Source organism: Ambystoma mexicanum, chromosome 11 (genome assembly GCF_040938575.1).
Source record: "Ambystoma mexicanum isolate Mex_15411 chromosome 11, UKY_AmexF1_1, whole genome shotgun sequence".
NCBI lineage: Eukaryota > Metazoa > Chordata > Amphibia > Caudata > Ambystomatidae > Ambystoma > Ambystoma mexicanum.
The window spans coordinates 138,393,533-138,406,909 of NC_090934.1; the positions used below are offsets into that span (position 1 = coordinate 138,393,533).

General features: G+C 45.1%; 1 protein-coding gene across 1 annotated transcript in view; it reads right to left on the minus strand.

Annotated features, from left to right (window-relative positions):
* Positions 1 to 13,377, minus strand: part of SF3A3 (splicing factor 3a subunit 3) — a 373,604-nt gene that overhangs the window by 64,843 nt on the left and 295,384 nt on the right. Inside the window, exon 15 of the mRNA XM_069622664.1 lies at positions 11,309 to 11,399. Coding sequence (XP_069478765.1) covers positions 11,309 to 11,399 — 91 coding nt within the window. The remainder of the gene's footprint in view (positions 1 to 11,308; positions 11,400 to 13,377) is intronic.

The following is a 13,377-nucleotide window of genomic DNA, read 5'->3' on the forward strand; positions in this document are numbered from 1 at the left end:
GTCCCAGTCAGAGGAACAGAAGGATAGAGTGGTAAAAAGGCCACTCACGCAGTAGGTACAAATTTAAAGTCCAAAAGTTCTGGGGGTCTCTCGGGTTACAGGGAATTCTCATGTCTATGCCCCTTCCCTTAATCCTTAGAGACCCCCAGCTCTTTTGCTAGACTTTCGGGCTCTTAATTTTAATCCTGGAGTGAGTGAGACCTTGTTCTCACTCATGTATTTTGATCTGATGTGGATTCTGTTTTTCATTGTTTTTGGAGTCTGACAAACTCCATTGGCATCTACTTTTTGTATTGTGGCACACAGCACCTTCAGTGCAATGTCACAGAGAAGTCCTTGGGATTTCTCAAAAGGTTTAAATACCTTCTCTTGGGTAAACTACTGTTCCCAAGAGTAGTAAAGTGAAATTGACTTTACTCACCTTATTCTCTCTGTAGATCCAGCATACCCCCATCTTCTGTGGAGTGCAGGGGGGATACCCAGTAGCCTTTTCTTTCTACTTAATTTTTATGTCACCCTCACTACTTTTAATGGCTGGTGGCAGTGGTTTAATTTTCCTACTATTGTTCTTTTCTACCGCAGGCTGAATCCTCAGCTGCAGTATAGCACCCATGGGTAGCCATTGTGTCAAATGGCCCGTCTTCATTTTTCGCCATATTTTGTTAGTGCGGTCTTCCTTGGGATTTACTCTGCGCGCCAAACCAGGTTTAACCCTTTTGTTCAATTTGCCTTTGGCGGGCTTCAGTGCTGAAACCCGCCTCTGGCAGGGCAAAAACAAGGGAGGTGCCAGTAACTCCCTGTCCTTAGTCTCCTTGGTTACCTGAATGCACCCAGTGCCGATTGGCTGGCTGTCCTTGCAGGAAATCCACCCTGCTGTGTGAGTGACAGATAGGCTGTGCATGAGGAGGAACCTGCATAAAAGGCGAGGCTTCTTGAACTGAAGACAGTCGTACACTGGACGAAACATCCGACGAAGGAATCATGGAGAAGCTTGCAGCATCCTCCTGGACCGTTGGAACTGCCCGGTGAAGCCCTGCTGCTGTGCTGAAACTCCAATTCTGAATAAACTAGAGAAGCCCCGGAACGGACGACGTCTTCCCTTGGATTAGTGGGACCCACTAACCCAAAAACAAACTTTGCTGGAGGACCTTCCCCAACTGGCTGTACTTCCTTGCTGCTGCTCTTCGAGTGCCAGGGGTTGAGAAATCCATAGTCGAGTTCAACGTCTTTAAGCTGGACCAAAGCTCCAGGAAGATCCTGATGACCCTCCCGAAGTAGGACACCAGAGTGCTGACTCAAGGAGTGAAGGAAGCCCATCAAGTGTCCAATATCTGTGGTGGTGCTATTTGCCGGTAGCTGAAACGGTAAAGTGCAGCTGAACTGAAAAGAGCGTGTAGCCGCCGCCAGCCTTCAAATAGCAGTGCAGGAGTCCTCCAGACATCATCCCTCTTGTCCCCATGACGGAGGACCAGGAACCCAGGATCTGCAACACTGCAACGAGAACAGAAGCCAGCTGGATCCTCTTCTTCTAACATAAGGTACTGTGCTAAGGGGTACTGTAGCTTGCATCATCTCACTTGAGACCTGCAGTAGCTGCTTTTTACAGAGCTGATCTCAGCTCTACCCTTCACAAGCCTAATTGCTTGTGGCCCAACAGTGATTTTCTACAAACTCTCTAACTTTGTGTAATACCTTTGTGCTATCTAAGAAGTGCCTCAGCGCCACAGACCTTGTTCAACTTGACTTTTGCTGTCCTGGCTCCCTGCAGACTCATTGACCGATTCTAACTGTCCGTCATAGGTGGTACATTGGTTTAACTAAGTATTGCTGGGAAAGGTTTTATCTAGACTTCATTGGGAGATTGAAAAGTGCTCACATGCTCCGAGAACCTGTTAACCTGTTTCCTTCCCTAAACCTTTCGTTTTCCACAGCCTCAGAATTTGACCAAGTGCAAAAGTGATACATAAATGCCAATACTGTCCTAGTAATTGAAGTCACCTCAGGGTGTAGGAAGTGTCTATGAAGCATCTCTAAAGAGCATCTCCTTGCTTATCTTGATTCTGAGAACGTGATATGAAGATTTTTTGGTATTGTCCAAAATTACCTACTCCCAAAAGTTCGACCCCCAAAAGTTTGACCCCCAATTTTCCACTTATAGATATGTGGGGGGTGGGGAGGTGGCAAAGTGAATAAAAAAAAAATGTATAGGGGTAAGGTGGTAAGTCCCCCCCCACATATATATTTGCAAAAAATTGAAAAATAAAATGACTTTTGGGAGTCGAACTTTTTGGTTTGGTAATATCCCGTAGATCCTATATTTATTGTTGCACATTGCCTTTTTTGAAGAATGCTTATTTAAAACCGACAGTTAAATAACTATTTTATTAGAAAACCTTGAGTATAAGTATTATTTGGATACTTGTATGTGTGGATTTCGATGCTACAGCTCTACAGCTCACATGTGCCCCTCTTGAGATAAATCTGGCTGCTCAGTCACTCTGCCAACTTGTGATGTCCAGACCTATAATAATAATGTGGGTACCCAACACCAAGAGGACAAGACTGGTGTAGCCTCCCACAGGGTTACTGCATTCAATCTTGCCCAATACTGGTGGCAGGCGGTGAGGATTTATGTAGAGTGGTTACATTGACTATTTGCTGTACTTGTGCCCCACAAAACCAACCACAAGGCTAAGCTCCATCAAAAAGTGAAGCAACTGTAACATGCCAAATATGGATAACTTCAATGAGGCAGCCCTGATTGTTCTGACAGTAGATCAACTGAAAGATATGTTCAAAGTCCGGGGTCTGCCTGTAAAATGAACGAAATGTGAAAAGATTGCAAGGTTGTTGAATCACCAAAGTTTGGGTATTAGGCCTGTAACACCTACTATCCCAGGTAATATGGAAAATGATGATGAGGATGGCAGTTTAGAGTCTAACTCCAATTAGCAAGAGGAGTCCGCGGAGGTAGGAGTCGTCTCGGGAAGAGAGCCCATCTTTGACACAGCCTGCCCTTCTGCCTCAGCCGATTTCCATTGGGACCCCACAAGGTCCAACCTTAAGCCACAATAGGTTTTTCTTGAGACAATGAGATTAGAGTTGGATTTCAAAAAAGTGAAATCTCAAGCTGCAGTCAAATATCAAGACATCAAACTCAGGGACTTGGAAATGCAACCTGAGATGGAAATGTAAAGACTGTCCCTTGATTCCACTCATTTTTCAAGGTCCTCTAGGACTGCAAGTCCCAAAAGGTCTTACCTGCCCAAAGAAGCAGTGAATATGTATGAATCAAAACTTGATGTATTGCATTGGCTGGGTACATTTGAATACACCTATGGTCTTCAAGGAATCAGTGGGACGGATTTAAATAACTTGACTCATCTCTAGGCTCCCCCTGAATAGCTGTAATGGAGTTGGGTGCCATTGAGATAAAGGATTATGAATCTGTGAGGCTGCCATTAATAGCCAGATTTGGGAAAACTCCTTCCTAGTACCTTAAGAGGAAGACTGATGGTACCCCTTGGGCTACCTGGGTATGCGACGGTTTAAAAATATTAGATGGTTGGGTTCAGGGTTACAAAGTTAACACCTTTGAAGGAACGAGAAATCCATTTTCGTTGGAATTTATTTTTGATAACTGCTCTCCTGAGCCGAGACCCAACTTGGCTGACTCAAAAGAGATTGATCCCAAAAAGTTAGCACAGGCTGGTGACTTGTGGGTAACAAACAGGGCCACTCACAAGGACTCTGGGGCAACTCACAAAAAAGATGAGGGGAAGCAGCACAAGAAAGAGGGAAAAGGGAATTCTAATTCCAACCATCCAAAAGAGGGCCACACACATAGTAAGGTTAAATTCCACAGGAAACCTGGTATGTCTAGTGAAACCTCTGGTGCTAAGCCAGAAGGAGTTCAGCAGAAGCCCCATTCCAGAGATCATTTGGGAAATGTTTTGTATGTGGGCATACTGATCAGGTGAAAGGGGATCCCAGATGTAAGGGTAAACCTTCAGGGGTCCATACTGCCTCCTTAGCCTTCATCCCTGTTCACATGGCAAGTGGTAACTTTCCGATACTGGCTGAAGACCCCATTGGAGTTCAAGCCAGTGTTTCTTTAGTGTCCCTGGGTCTGTGGGAACAACATAATTTGGATGTGTACAACTCCATACCAGATAACACAAAAGAATATTATAAAGGCCAGTGTACCTGTAAGTGGTCAGGAGACACCTGCCATTAGAGACACTGGGGCAAGCATTACAGTGGTTGATGAATGTTTTTTCAAACCTGAGGATGTAGCCAAGGCACCCAAAGGTCCCACTAAAGATGGAGGAGGCCCAATCCAAATGGTTCCTATTCTGCCAGCCCTCGCCCAGTCACCCCAGCTGAGGACGAGTGGGAGGACCAACCAAACTCAAGAGTCAGCTACTGGTGAAACCGAGCTGGAAGAAAACCTTCACTACGTTGGAGATCTGGATCCTAAAGACAATCCTGAGCTTCAAACTTTACTTGCAGAAGGTGGACCGTCTAGGGCAGACTTCAGCAGATGTCAAAGGGTGTCACTCTCTAGAAGGTCTTTGCCAACAGACGGCTTCCCAGCTGGAAGCAGTTAATCGACTTAGTCTACCCCAGGAGACTACAGTAGACGTGTGGTGGCCCAGGAGGGGTGACAAAAGTTCCTACAATTAGCCCATGCGATCCCTCTGGCTGACCACTTGAGTTTCAAGAGGACCAAAAAGAGGCTATCTCTGCATTTCTACTGGCCCAAGATGGGGCCTGATGCAGAACAATTCTGTAAGAGCTGCCACACTGTCAGACTTCTAGCAAGAGTGGGTCCAAGAATGGAGTCCATTTGAGAGGGTGGGGAATCGACATTGTTGGTCCCCTAGACCCTCCAACATCTTCAGGCAACCGATTTATATTGGTTGTGGTAGACCATTCTACCAGGTATCCTGAAGCAATACCTATGAGGACTGTTAATGCTCAGGCAGTGTCTAAGGACCTCCTTGGTATCTTTACCAGGGTAGGTTTTCCTAATAAGGTCATCTCTGACAGGGGGGTCAAATTGTATGTCCACACTACATGCAGACCATGTGGAAAAAAACTGTTGCGTGACCTACAAGTTATCAACAGCCTACCACCCCCAAACCAATGGGTTGGTGGAGAGGTTTAATAGAACTATGAAGAGCATGACAGGTGCCTCCTACTGCCATGCCTTCTCTTTGCTTATAGAGAAGTCCCTTAAGGAGGGGTTGGTTTCAGCCCCTTTAAACTGCTCTATTGTCATCAAGTTAGAGGCCCGGTGGCCATGTTCAAGGAAGGGTTGGAGAGTGCTCCCTCCCTCAAGCCAGTGAGAGTCACCGACTATGTGCTAGGCCTCAGGAAGAGGATGTCACTAATGATGACAGAAGCTTCTGATAACTTAAAAGCAGGTCAGGCTCTAGTCGAGCATTGGCATGACCAGAAGGCCAACATGATGGAGTTTACTCCAGACCAGTTAGTTTTGGTACCTACAAGGCAGAGGGCCTTACAGGACAAATGGATTGGACCCTTCAAGGTAGTGGGTAAACTTGGACAGTTCAATTATTTAGTGGACTTGGGCAATACCAAAGAGGCCCCTAGGCTCTATCACACTAACCGTCTGAAGGCTTATGTTTCCAGACCAGAACTAGGAGCTTTACTTCTAGCCTCTAATCAAGAGGAGGAGAGTGAGCCTCTCCCTGATCTCCTCAGGGGACAACCCTCAGATGAGACAATTGGAGTACAACTCTCTTCAGATCCGACTCTGCAACAACAGGAGTGCAAGGTTCTGTTAAATCAGATTGCCTCCCTGTTCTCACTAACACCAGGCTTGAACCCTTGGGGCCAGCACAATGATATCACTGGTGACAGCCTCCCTGTAAAGAGCAGGGGTTACAGGATGTCAGACCATGTAAGATCCCACATAAAGGAAGAGGTCAAGAAGATGCTTGATCTTGGGGTTATAGAGCCATCTACAAGTCCATGGGCTTGTCCAGTTGTACTAGTGCCAAAACCAAGGAATTGAGATTCTGTGTGGACTATAGAGCTCTTAATGCAGTCACCACGACCAATGCACATCCTTTACCCAGGACAGATGAGCTGGTGGACAAACTTGGTTCAGCCAAGTTCCTCAGTACATCTGACCTGATCTCGGGCTATTGGCAAATCGCTCTGACAAACCATGCCAAGGAGAAAACTGCCAAGGAGAAAACTGCATTTGCTGCCCCAGGAGGCCTCAACCAGATTAAGGTTATGCCTTTTGAGTTCAAAAATACACCTGCTCCATTCCAGAGGATGGTGAAATCAAGCTCTGAATGGATGGAGGACTTCTGCATGGCATACTTGGATGACATTGCAGTGTTCAGCCCCACTTGGGAAGAGCATCTTCACCACCTATGATATGTTTTGCAGGCTCTTGAACAGGCCCATCTGACGATAAAGGCTAGTAAATGTCAAATTGGTCAGTGCAAAGTGGTCTACCCTTGACATGAGGTAGGAGGGGGTGAAATAAGGCCATTATCTAGCAAAATACAAGCTGTACGAGACTTGGCCACCCCTACTACTCAAACCCAAGTGAGAGCCTTTCTAGGTCTCATTGGGTACTACAGGAACCTTTTAGAGAACTATTGGACCATCGCTTCTCCCTTGAATGTGATCTCCTCACCCAAATTCCCCAAGGAGGTCAGGTTGAATGAGGAGTGCACTAGGGCTTTTGAAGGACTGAAGAAAGCCCTTTGTCAAGCTCCAGTCTTGAGAGCTCCTGACTACAACCAATCCCTCATTGTACAAACAGATGCTTCTAATACAGGGATAGGTGCAGTTCTGAGTCAACTGTTTGAGAAAGGCAGGGAGCACCCTATCTGCTTCATCAGTAGGAAACTGAAGGACCGCGAGACAAGGTGGGCAACTATTGTACGTGAATGTTTTGCCATTTTGTGGTCTCTGAAGAAGGTTAGGTATGGTTCTACTTTGTTATTCAGACAGCCCACCCACCCTTGAGATGGTTAATGCAGATGAAGGGCGAGAATCCAAAATTGTTAAGGTGGTCAATCGGCCTCCAAGGGTTTGATTTCACCATAGAAAACAGGTCAGGGTGTAATCACCAAAATAATGCTGATGGTCTCTCCAGAAAGTATGTCTGACTGGATTAGGAGATTTATCTAGGAGTGGATTAAATCCTCCTGTCCCTTAGTATTGGGGACGGGGGGTGGGGGGGGGGGGGGTGAGTACAGGTATTAAGGAGAAATCTCATTCCTGTACCAATTCCCCTTCAACCTCAGGGGCCCCCAGCTCTTTTGCTAGCCTTTTAGAGAGACCTTTTTCTCACTCTCTCAGGTATTTTTGATCTGCTTTGGACTCTATTTCCTTTGTTTTTGGAGTCTGACAAACTCCATAGGCATCTACTTTTTGTTTGGTGACACACAGCACCTTCAGTGCAGTGTCACCGAGAAATGCTTTAGATTTCTCTTAAGGTTTGTTAGTAAGAATTCTCATAAATGTGCTAATTCCCTTCACGTTAGAGACCCCCAGCAACTTTGCTGGATTTTGAGGACTTGAATTGTTTTACCTGAAGAGAGTGACCCTTTTTTCCCCACTCTCTCGTGCATTTTGAGGTGTGCTTTACTCTTGTGCTCTTTGATTATGGAGTTTTAGAAAACTCCATATGCATCATCTTTCATGTTCGTCACACAGCACCCTCAGTGCAGTGGCACAGGGAAGCCTTTCAGGCTTTCCCAAGGTTTAAATACCTTCTCTGGGATACACTACGGATTCCCAGAGAATGTAAAGTGAAATTGACTTTACTAGTCTTCAAATTCCTAGAACCAGCACACCACATCTTACAATAGAGTGCTGGATGGATTACTTAGTATCCCCTATGTCAAGAAACGCATGTAGCAGTCAAATGCTACCTCCTTTCCTCTCAAAATGGCTGGTGGTAGTGGTTTTACCATGAATTTTCCCGACCACGAACAGCGCTAGCGTTAAATCGCGGGAGCCATGTTTTTCAAGATGACATCCGAGGCCCCCTTGTTTAAACAGGTCCCAGTGGACTTTTTTCGCCCTTTCTTTTCGGAAAGGTCCTCCCTAGAGAGTTTGTCTGCACGCCAAACCAGGTTTGGTTTCTTTGTTCCTATGCCTTTTGCGGGCTTCAGGACTGAAAACAGCCTCTGGCGCTCGAGTGTCTGGGGTGGGCAGGAAGTGAGTGAGGTGCCCGAAACTCCCTGTGCTTACTGTCCTAGGAGACCCAAATGCACTCTGGCGTGATAGGCTGACTATCTGGGAAGAACAGCCACCCTGCTGGGTGAGTGGCAGCTAGGCTGGAATGAATGGGAGGAAACTGGATAAAAGGCAAGTCTCTTCGCTTGGAAGGTAGAGTCGACCACTGGAACGAAATAACTGAAGGCGAGCTGGAAGAGGCAGGCAGCTGCAACTCCTGGACCTTTGGTTTGCACGGTAAAGCCCTGCTGCAGGTCTGAATCGCCAAGTTCATCTCGACAGGGAAGCCCTTCAAGGATTATTTCTCCCTTTGAGTTTGTGGGACCAATCAACTCGTAAGCCACCTGCACACCATTCTCAGAGCTGGTTGTATTTTCCTCAGAGTGCTGCAGGAAACCGAATAACCAGGGAGAAGGACAACAGTATGTGTGCTTGACTACAGCTACTGGAATCGAAGATTTGCCAGCTTTGTGACCAGTCCCCATGCAGTGCAGGAGTCCCCCGATATCCTCCCTCTTGTCCCCACGACTGAGGCTCAGGGACAGAGAGATATGCAGGAACTGCCAGAAACGGAAGTCTCCAGCTGCATCTTTTTCTTCAATATAAGGTACTGTGAAAACCCGACAGAGCGAACTTACTCTCACTGCAAAAGTATGCGAAACTTTGGCAACGTGCAGGCCTAGTCAGCTTGTGACCCAACATTTGAACCTTTCTTCTATGAACTACTTCTGAGAACCACGGCAAAGACTTTTCTGTTTAACTACCAGAACCGTTTTGACCTATACAAGACTATACAAGACTCTAGTCCATTGACTTTGGCCTACCTATTGCATTGAACCAACTCCTCTGGTGAACTCAAACTATTTGCACTGTTTAAGAGTAACTCTACTATTCGTTTTAATAACTTATGCCTCTTTGCTCCTACTTCAAATGCTCTGAATGCCATTTTGCTCCTCCTTCAAAGTAGTTTAAATGCCTCAGAACCGGATAGTGTTAAGTTCCGTAGGATATTTGTGTGATATTGAGTGCCTCCTTTTAGTGAATGTTTTCCAACAGACTGTGTAATAAATTAACAAGTGTTTTACCAAGAAACCTTGAGTATAAGAGTTTATTTGAATACTTGTAATTGTAGACCTCTGGGTAACCTCATTACACGCTCACATTCCCTCTTGAGATAAGCCTGGCTGCTCAGCTTGCTACCAAAAACTGTGTGGTACAGACTTATACCAATGGTTGATTTTGCTTACACCTGTAGTCATAGTTGTGTGTAGTGGTCCCAGAGGGTACTGCCTGCAAACGTTGCCTAACAAGGTTTCAATAACATTTCTTGGGTGAACTACTGTTCCCAAGAATAGTAAAGTGAAATTGACTTTTCTTACATTTTTCCTAAGTGGGTCCACCACACCCCATCGTATGTGGAGTGCTAGGGGTTACTTAGTAGCCCCTTGTCATACTCTCTCATGTAAAAATGTGTATGTTACCCCACCCTGCTTTAAATAACTGGTGGCAGTGGTTTAATTTTCCTACCATAGTGATTCTCTACTGCAAATTGAATCCTCAGCTGCAGTATAGCGCCCATGGGTGACCACTATGTCAAAATAGCCTTTTGTTCCTTTTGCCTTTGGCGGGCTTCAGCACTGAAACCCACCTCTGGCTCCAGTGTGTGAGGCAGGGCAGGAAGTGAGGGAGGTGCCCTAAACCTCCCTGTCTTTAGTCTCCTTGGTCACCTGAATGCACCCAAGTCCTGATTGGCTGGCTGTCCTTGAAGTCGGTGGAGGATTTTAGTTGTCCTCACATTTGCTGAGAAACTGTTCCAACCTTTTTCTTTCCATAACCTTTCCTTTCTGAAACCTCAGAATCTGCAGACTCCTGAGAAACTGATCAAAACCCAAAAATCATTTGTCACTCTGCCCTTAAGCAGCCCTTGCACCTGGTTTATTACTCTGGTCAAAGAAAGCTGGCCGGCCGGCCTCCCTAAACAATGAGTAACAGGTTTTCATGATTTGTATATTCCCCCAGCACCTCAGTGTACCCCAACAGTCCCAAGCATATGTCCCTGAAGGCCCCCATGTGTGTATGTCTGTACCTGCATCTTTAAGACTATTAAGTCCTCTTTTCAGTGGTTTATACCAATTTCCTTTCTCGCATGCAAAGCCCCTCGCTGCTCAACTTCTAGGCACCACATGGCATACCATACCTATATTGTGTTTATATTTCATCGGTAGTTTGACAGTTAGCTTGCTGTACGCAAATCTAAAATGCATCAACTCATTAACTATACTAAATGCATGTAAAATGCAACATGGCGGCAACATCAACCCCACCCCCTCACTCATCATCAATATGGCAAGCACAATGTGACCTTTATTCTCACTGGGACAAATATCGACCACCCCAAGAGAGTAAAAGACTGGGTGAAAGGGGAAAAAGATTCCCACTCAACAAGGAACAAAAAAAATATCACCAAATCCAGCAAAATGTTCTAGGGTTGACACAGGTGAGGAAGATTTATCACTTACATGAAAATCTTACCCACCAAACAAGATAGCCTTTGCCAAAGGCAAGGTGCCAATTCTGCACAAGTAAAGGCATAAAATAACATCTGAGCAGGCATGCACAAAGTCTAGACGTTTAATTGGAATCAACTATCCAATCAGGAGGGCTATAATTTGGAAGGGGCTTTGCTGATGTTATATAATGGTCTACAGTGGCATTCCTAAATGTTTGCAGTACTTTTCTGAAGGGTAATAACACATATAGGACTTGCTTTTCAGAATTGCTTTCGTATCCCGAAACTTCACCCACTGGTGTTTGGACATTAAATGAAACTTAAAAAGGAGCAGCCTAAACTGCATTGAAACTGATAGTCGTAAAAATGTAAGCAGCCCATGCAAGCTGGAACGAGAAATGTTATCATGCACAGGAATACCATTCAACCACACTTCAGTCCTGTTTTCTATGTCAACTATGTGAAACCATATTTAGCTCTGTTATGACATTCTTTCTGAACAAAGTAAATCAAACCTATCAAACGTTCAGAATTTTAAACCTATAGAAGAAACCTCTGACTTACATGAAACTGCATCTTCGATCTGTGTGACATTTGCAAAATGTGCCGTATTAGGAATACCAAGACATCTCATGCCGTGAGCATGACGCCATTCCTAGGTACAAAATGAGAGTACAATCAAATGAGTCAATTGGAAAAGCCTTGCACAAAACCATGTCAATTTAGGACCCTTTAAAGAAGGCTCAATCACTCCAAATATGTTATCTTAACTAATTCTCTTTAACAGCATTTGAAGTCCTTTCATAAATTATAAAGCACACTTAATTATTCATAGGGGTTACAGCGATAAGGCACCTTAAAATTACTACAGGTTCTTTACAGACACTCACTGACTTTCTTGCGACGTGTAGTATTATTGAGACTAATCTCCAACAGTCATAAGGCCAATCACTTTAACTCAGAGGTGGAGTGTATCTTTAATTTTAACACACTTAACAGCCAGATACATCCCGATTACTCCAGACTGGCCGGATCTCCTTGAGAAACTGTTCTGGTTTCAAATTCATACACCTAGTCTTTAAATTCATCCATGGGCTCCAAGTCCACAGCTTACTAGGGCGAGACTTTCTCCCTATTCTCTGCCTCAACACCCTTCTGAATCTGTCTTGATTGCTTTCTCCTTCCCTCCACCTCCTGCCCACACCATGGTTATCACACTGCCATCCTAAGTCAAAAGACACCACTTCCATCCATAAACTCTGCAAAGAAGCTTCACATTTTGGGCCTAAACGGAACACTCAGCTTAGTCAAATCATTCCCTCTCCTTGACTACTCGGTCACCAGTGTCTTTGTATTTGCGCTTAGACTATGCCAACGCCCTATACCTGGGGCCCCGTATCACAACAAAGAAACCTCTCCTCCTAGCCCTAAAGAGCACATCACACCCGCCCTCCATGTCCTGATCGGGTGACCATCATTCAAGGACATGTGCATCAGCCACTAAGCTCTACATAACTGAATATGTATAAAAACTTTTTTTTTTAAAGAAAATAAAAAACAGTCCATTTAACAAATTTAAGCTGAACGAAAAAGTTAAACGGCTGAAAATTCTGATCAAATCTACTATTCAATGCGATTATAGTGAACAAGGGGAGCCCTGCACCCTTCTTCGCTACAATCGCATCGGGGTGTCCCTTGCAGCCTAAATGATAACGTTTAAAAAAGAAAAAGAAAAAAAAGAAAAAGACCCCGTGGCGCCAGTTCCAATGCACGTAAATGAAGGGAACCAGCGTCGCCGAGGGATGGCAGAGTCGGTGGCACAGGTAAGTAAAGGGGCTGGGGTAGGCAGGTTGCAAGAAATGTCAGCCAGAGACGAAACTGAAAGTTAGTGTCGGTAAAATAACCGTTTTTTTTCTCCCTCAGACATTTTGTATTCAAACTAATCATGGACAAGCCTACACAACACAGGACTAGCATATCTGTAGCATAAGCTTACATGCTAACGACCAAGCAGAAACCTCAGCTCGAGCGCTGCACTTCTAGTCCTTCCAGTGGAAAAAAAATAAACCAGAAGGAACAAATTACTTACCTGTAACCATTGTTCTCCAGCATGGGTCTGGCATGGATTCACATGCTCATGAATATTCCCAGTCAGGCCGGGAATCCTCAGTAAAAGATCTACAGTTTCACTTTCACATTGTATTTCTCCTCTAAACCAAATCACTGTCCTGTGTCATACTCCCAGCCAATGACAGTCCTCTCCCTAGGCCCCTCCACTGGCAGCCATCTCCAGATTTGGTAAGCACGTAAAGTGGCAGTATGACCAAGAAGAGCCGCAGAGGGGTAGGTGGGAGGGTTTGCATGTGAATCCATGTCAGACCCAGGCTGGAGAACAATAGTTACAGGTAAGTAACTTGTTCCTTCTCCAGCATGGGGTCTGGCATGGACTCCCATGCTCATGAAAAACTAATACATAGCAATAAAACATTACACAACCATAGGAGGTGGCAAGGCTCAACAAAGCAATTAGTCTTAACTTTGGAACAGACTCACCTCAAGTGAACAGGTTGCGTAGCACTGCTTGGCTGACTCTGGACTGCTCTCTGGAATCCCTGTTGACGCAGTAGAACCTC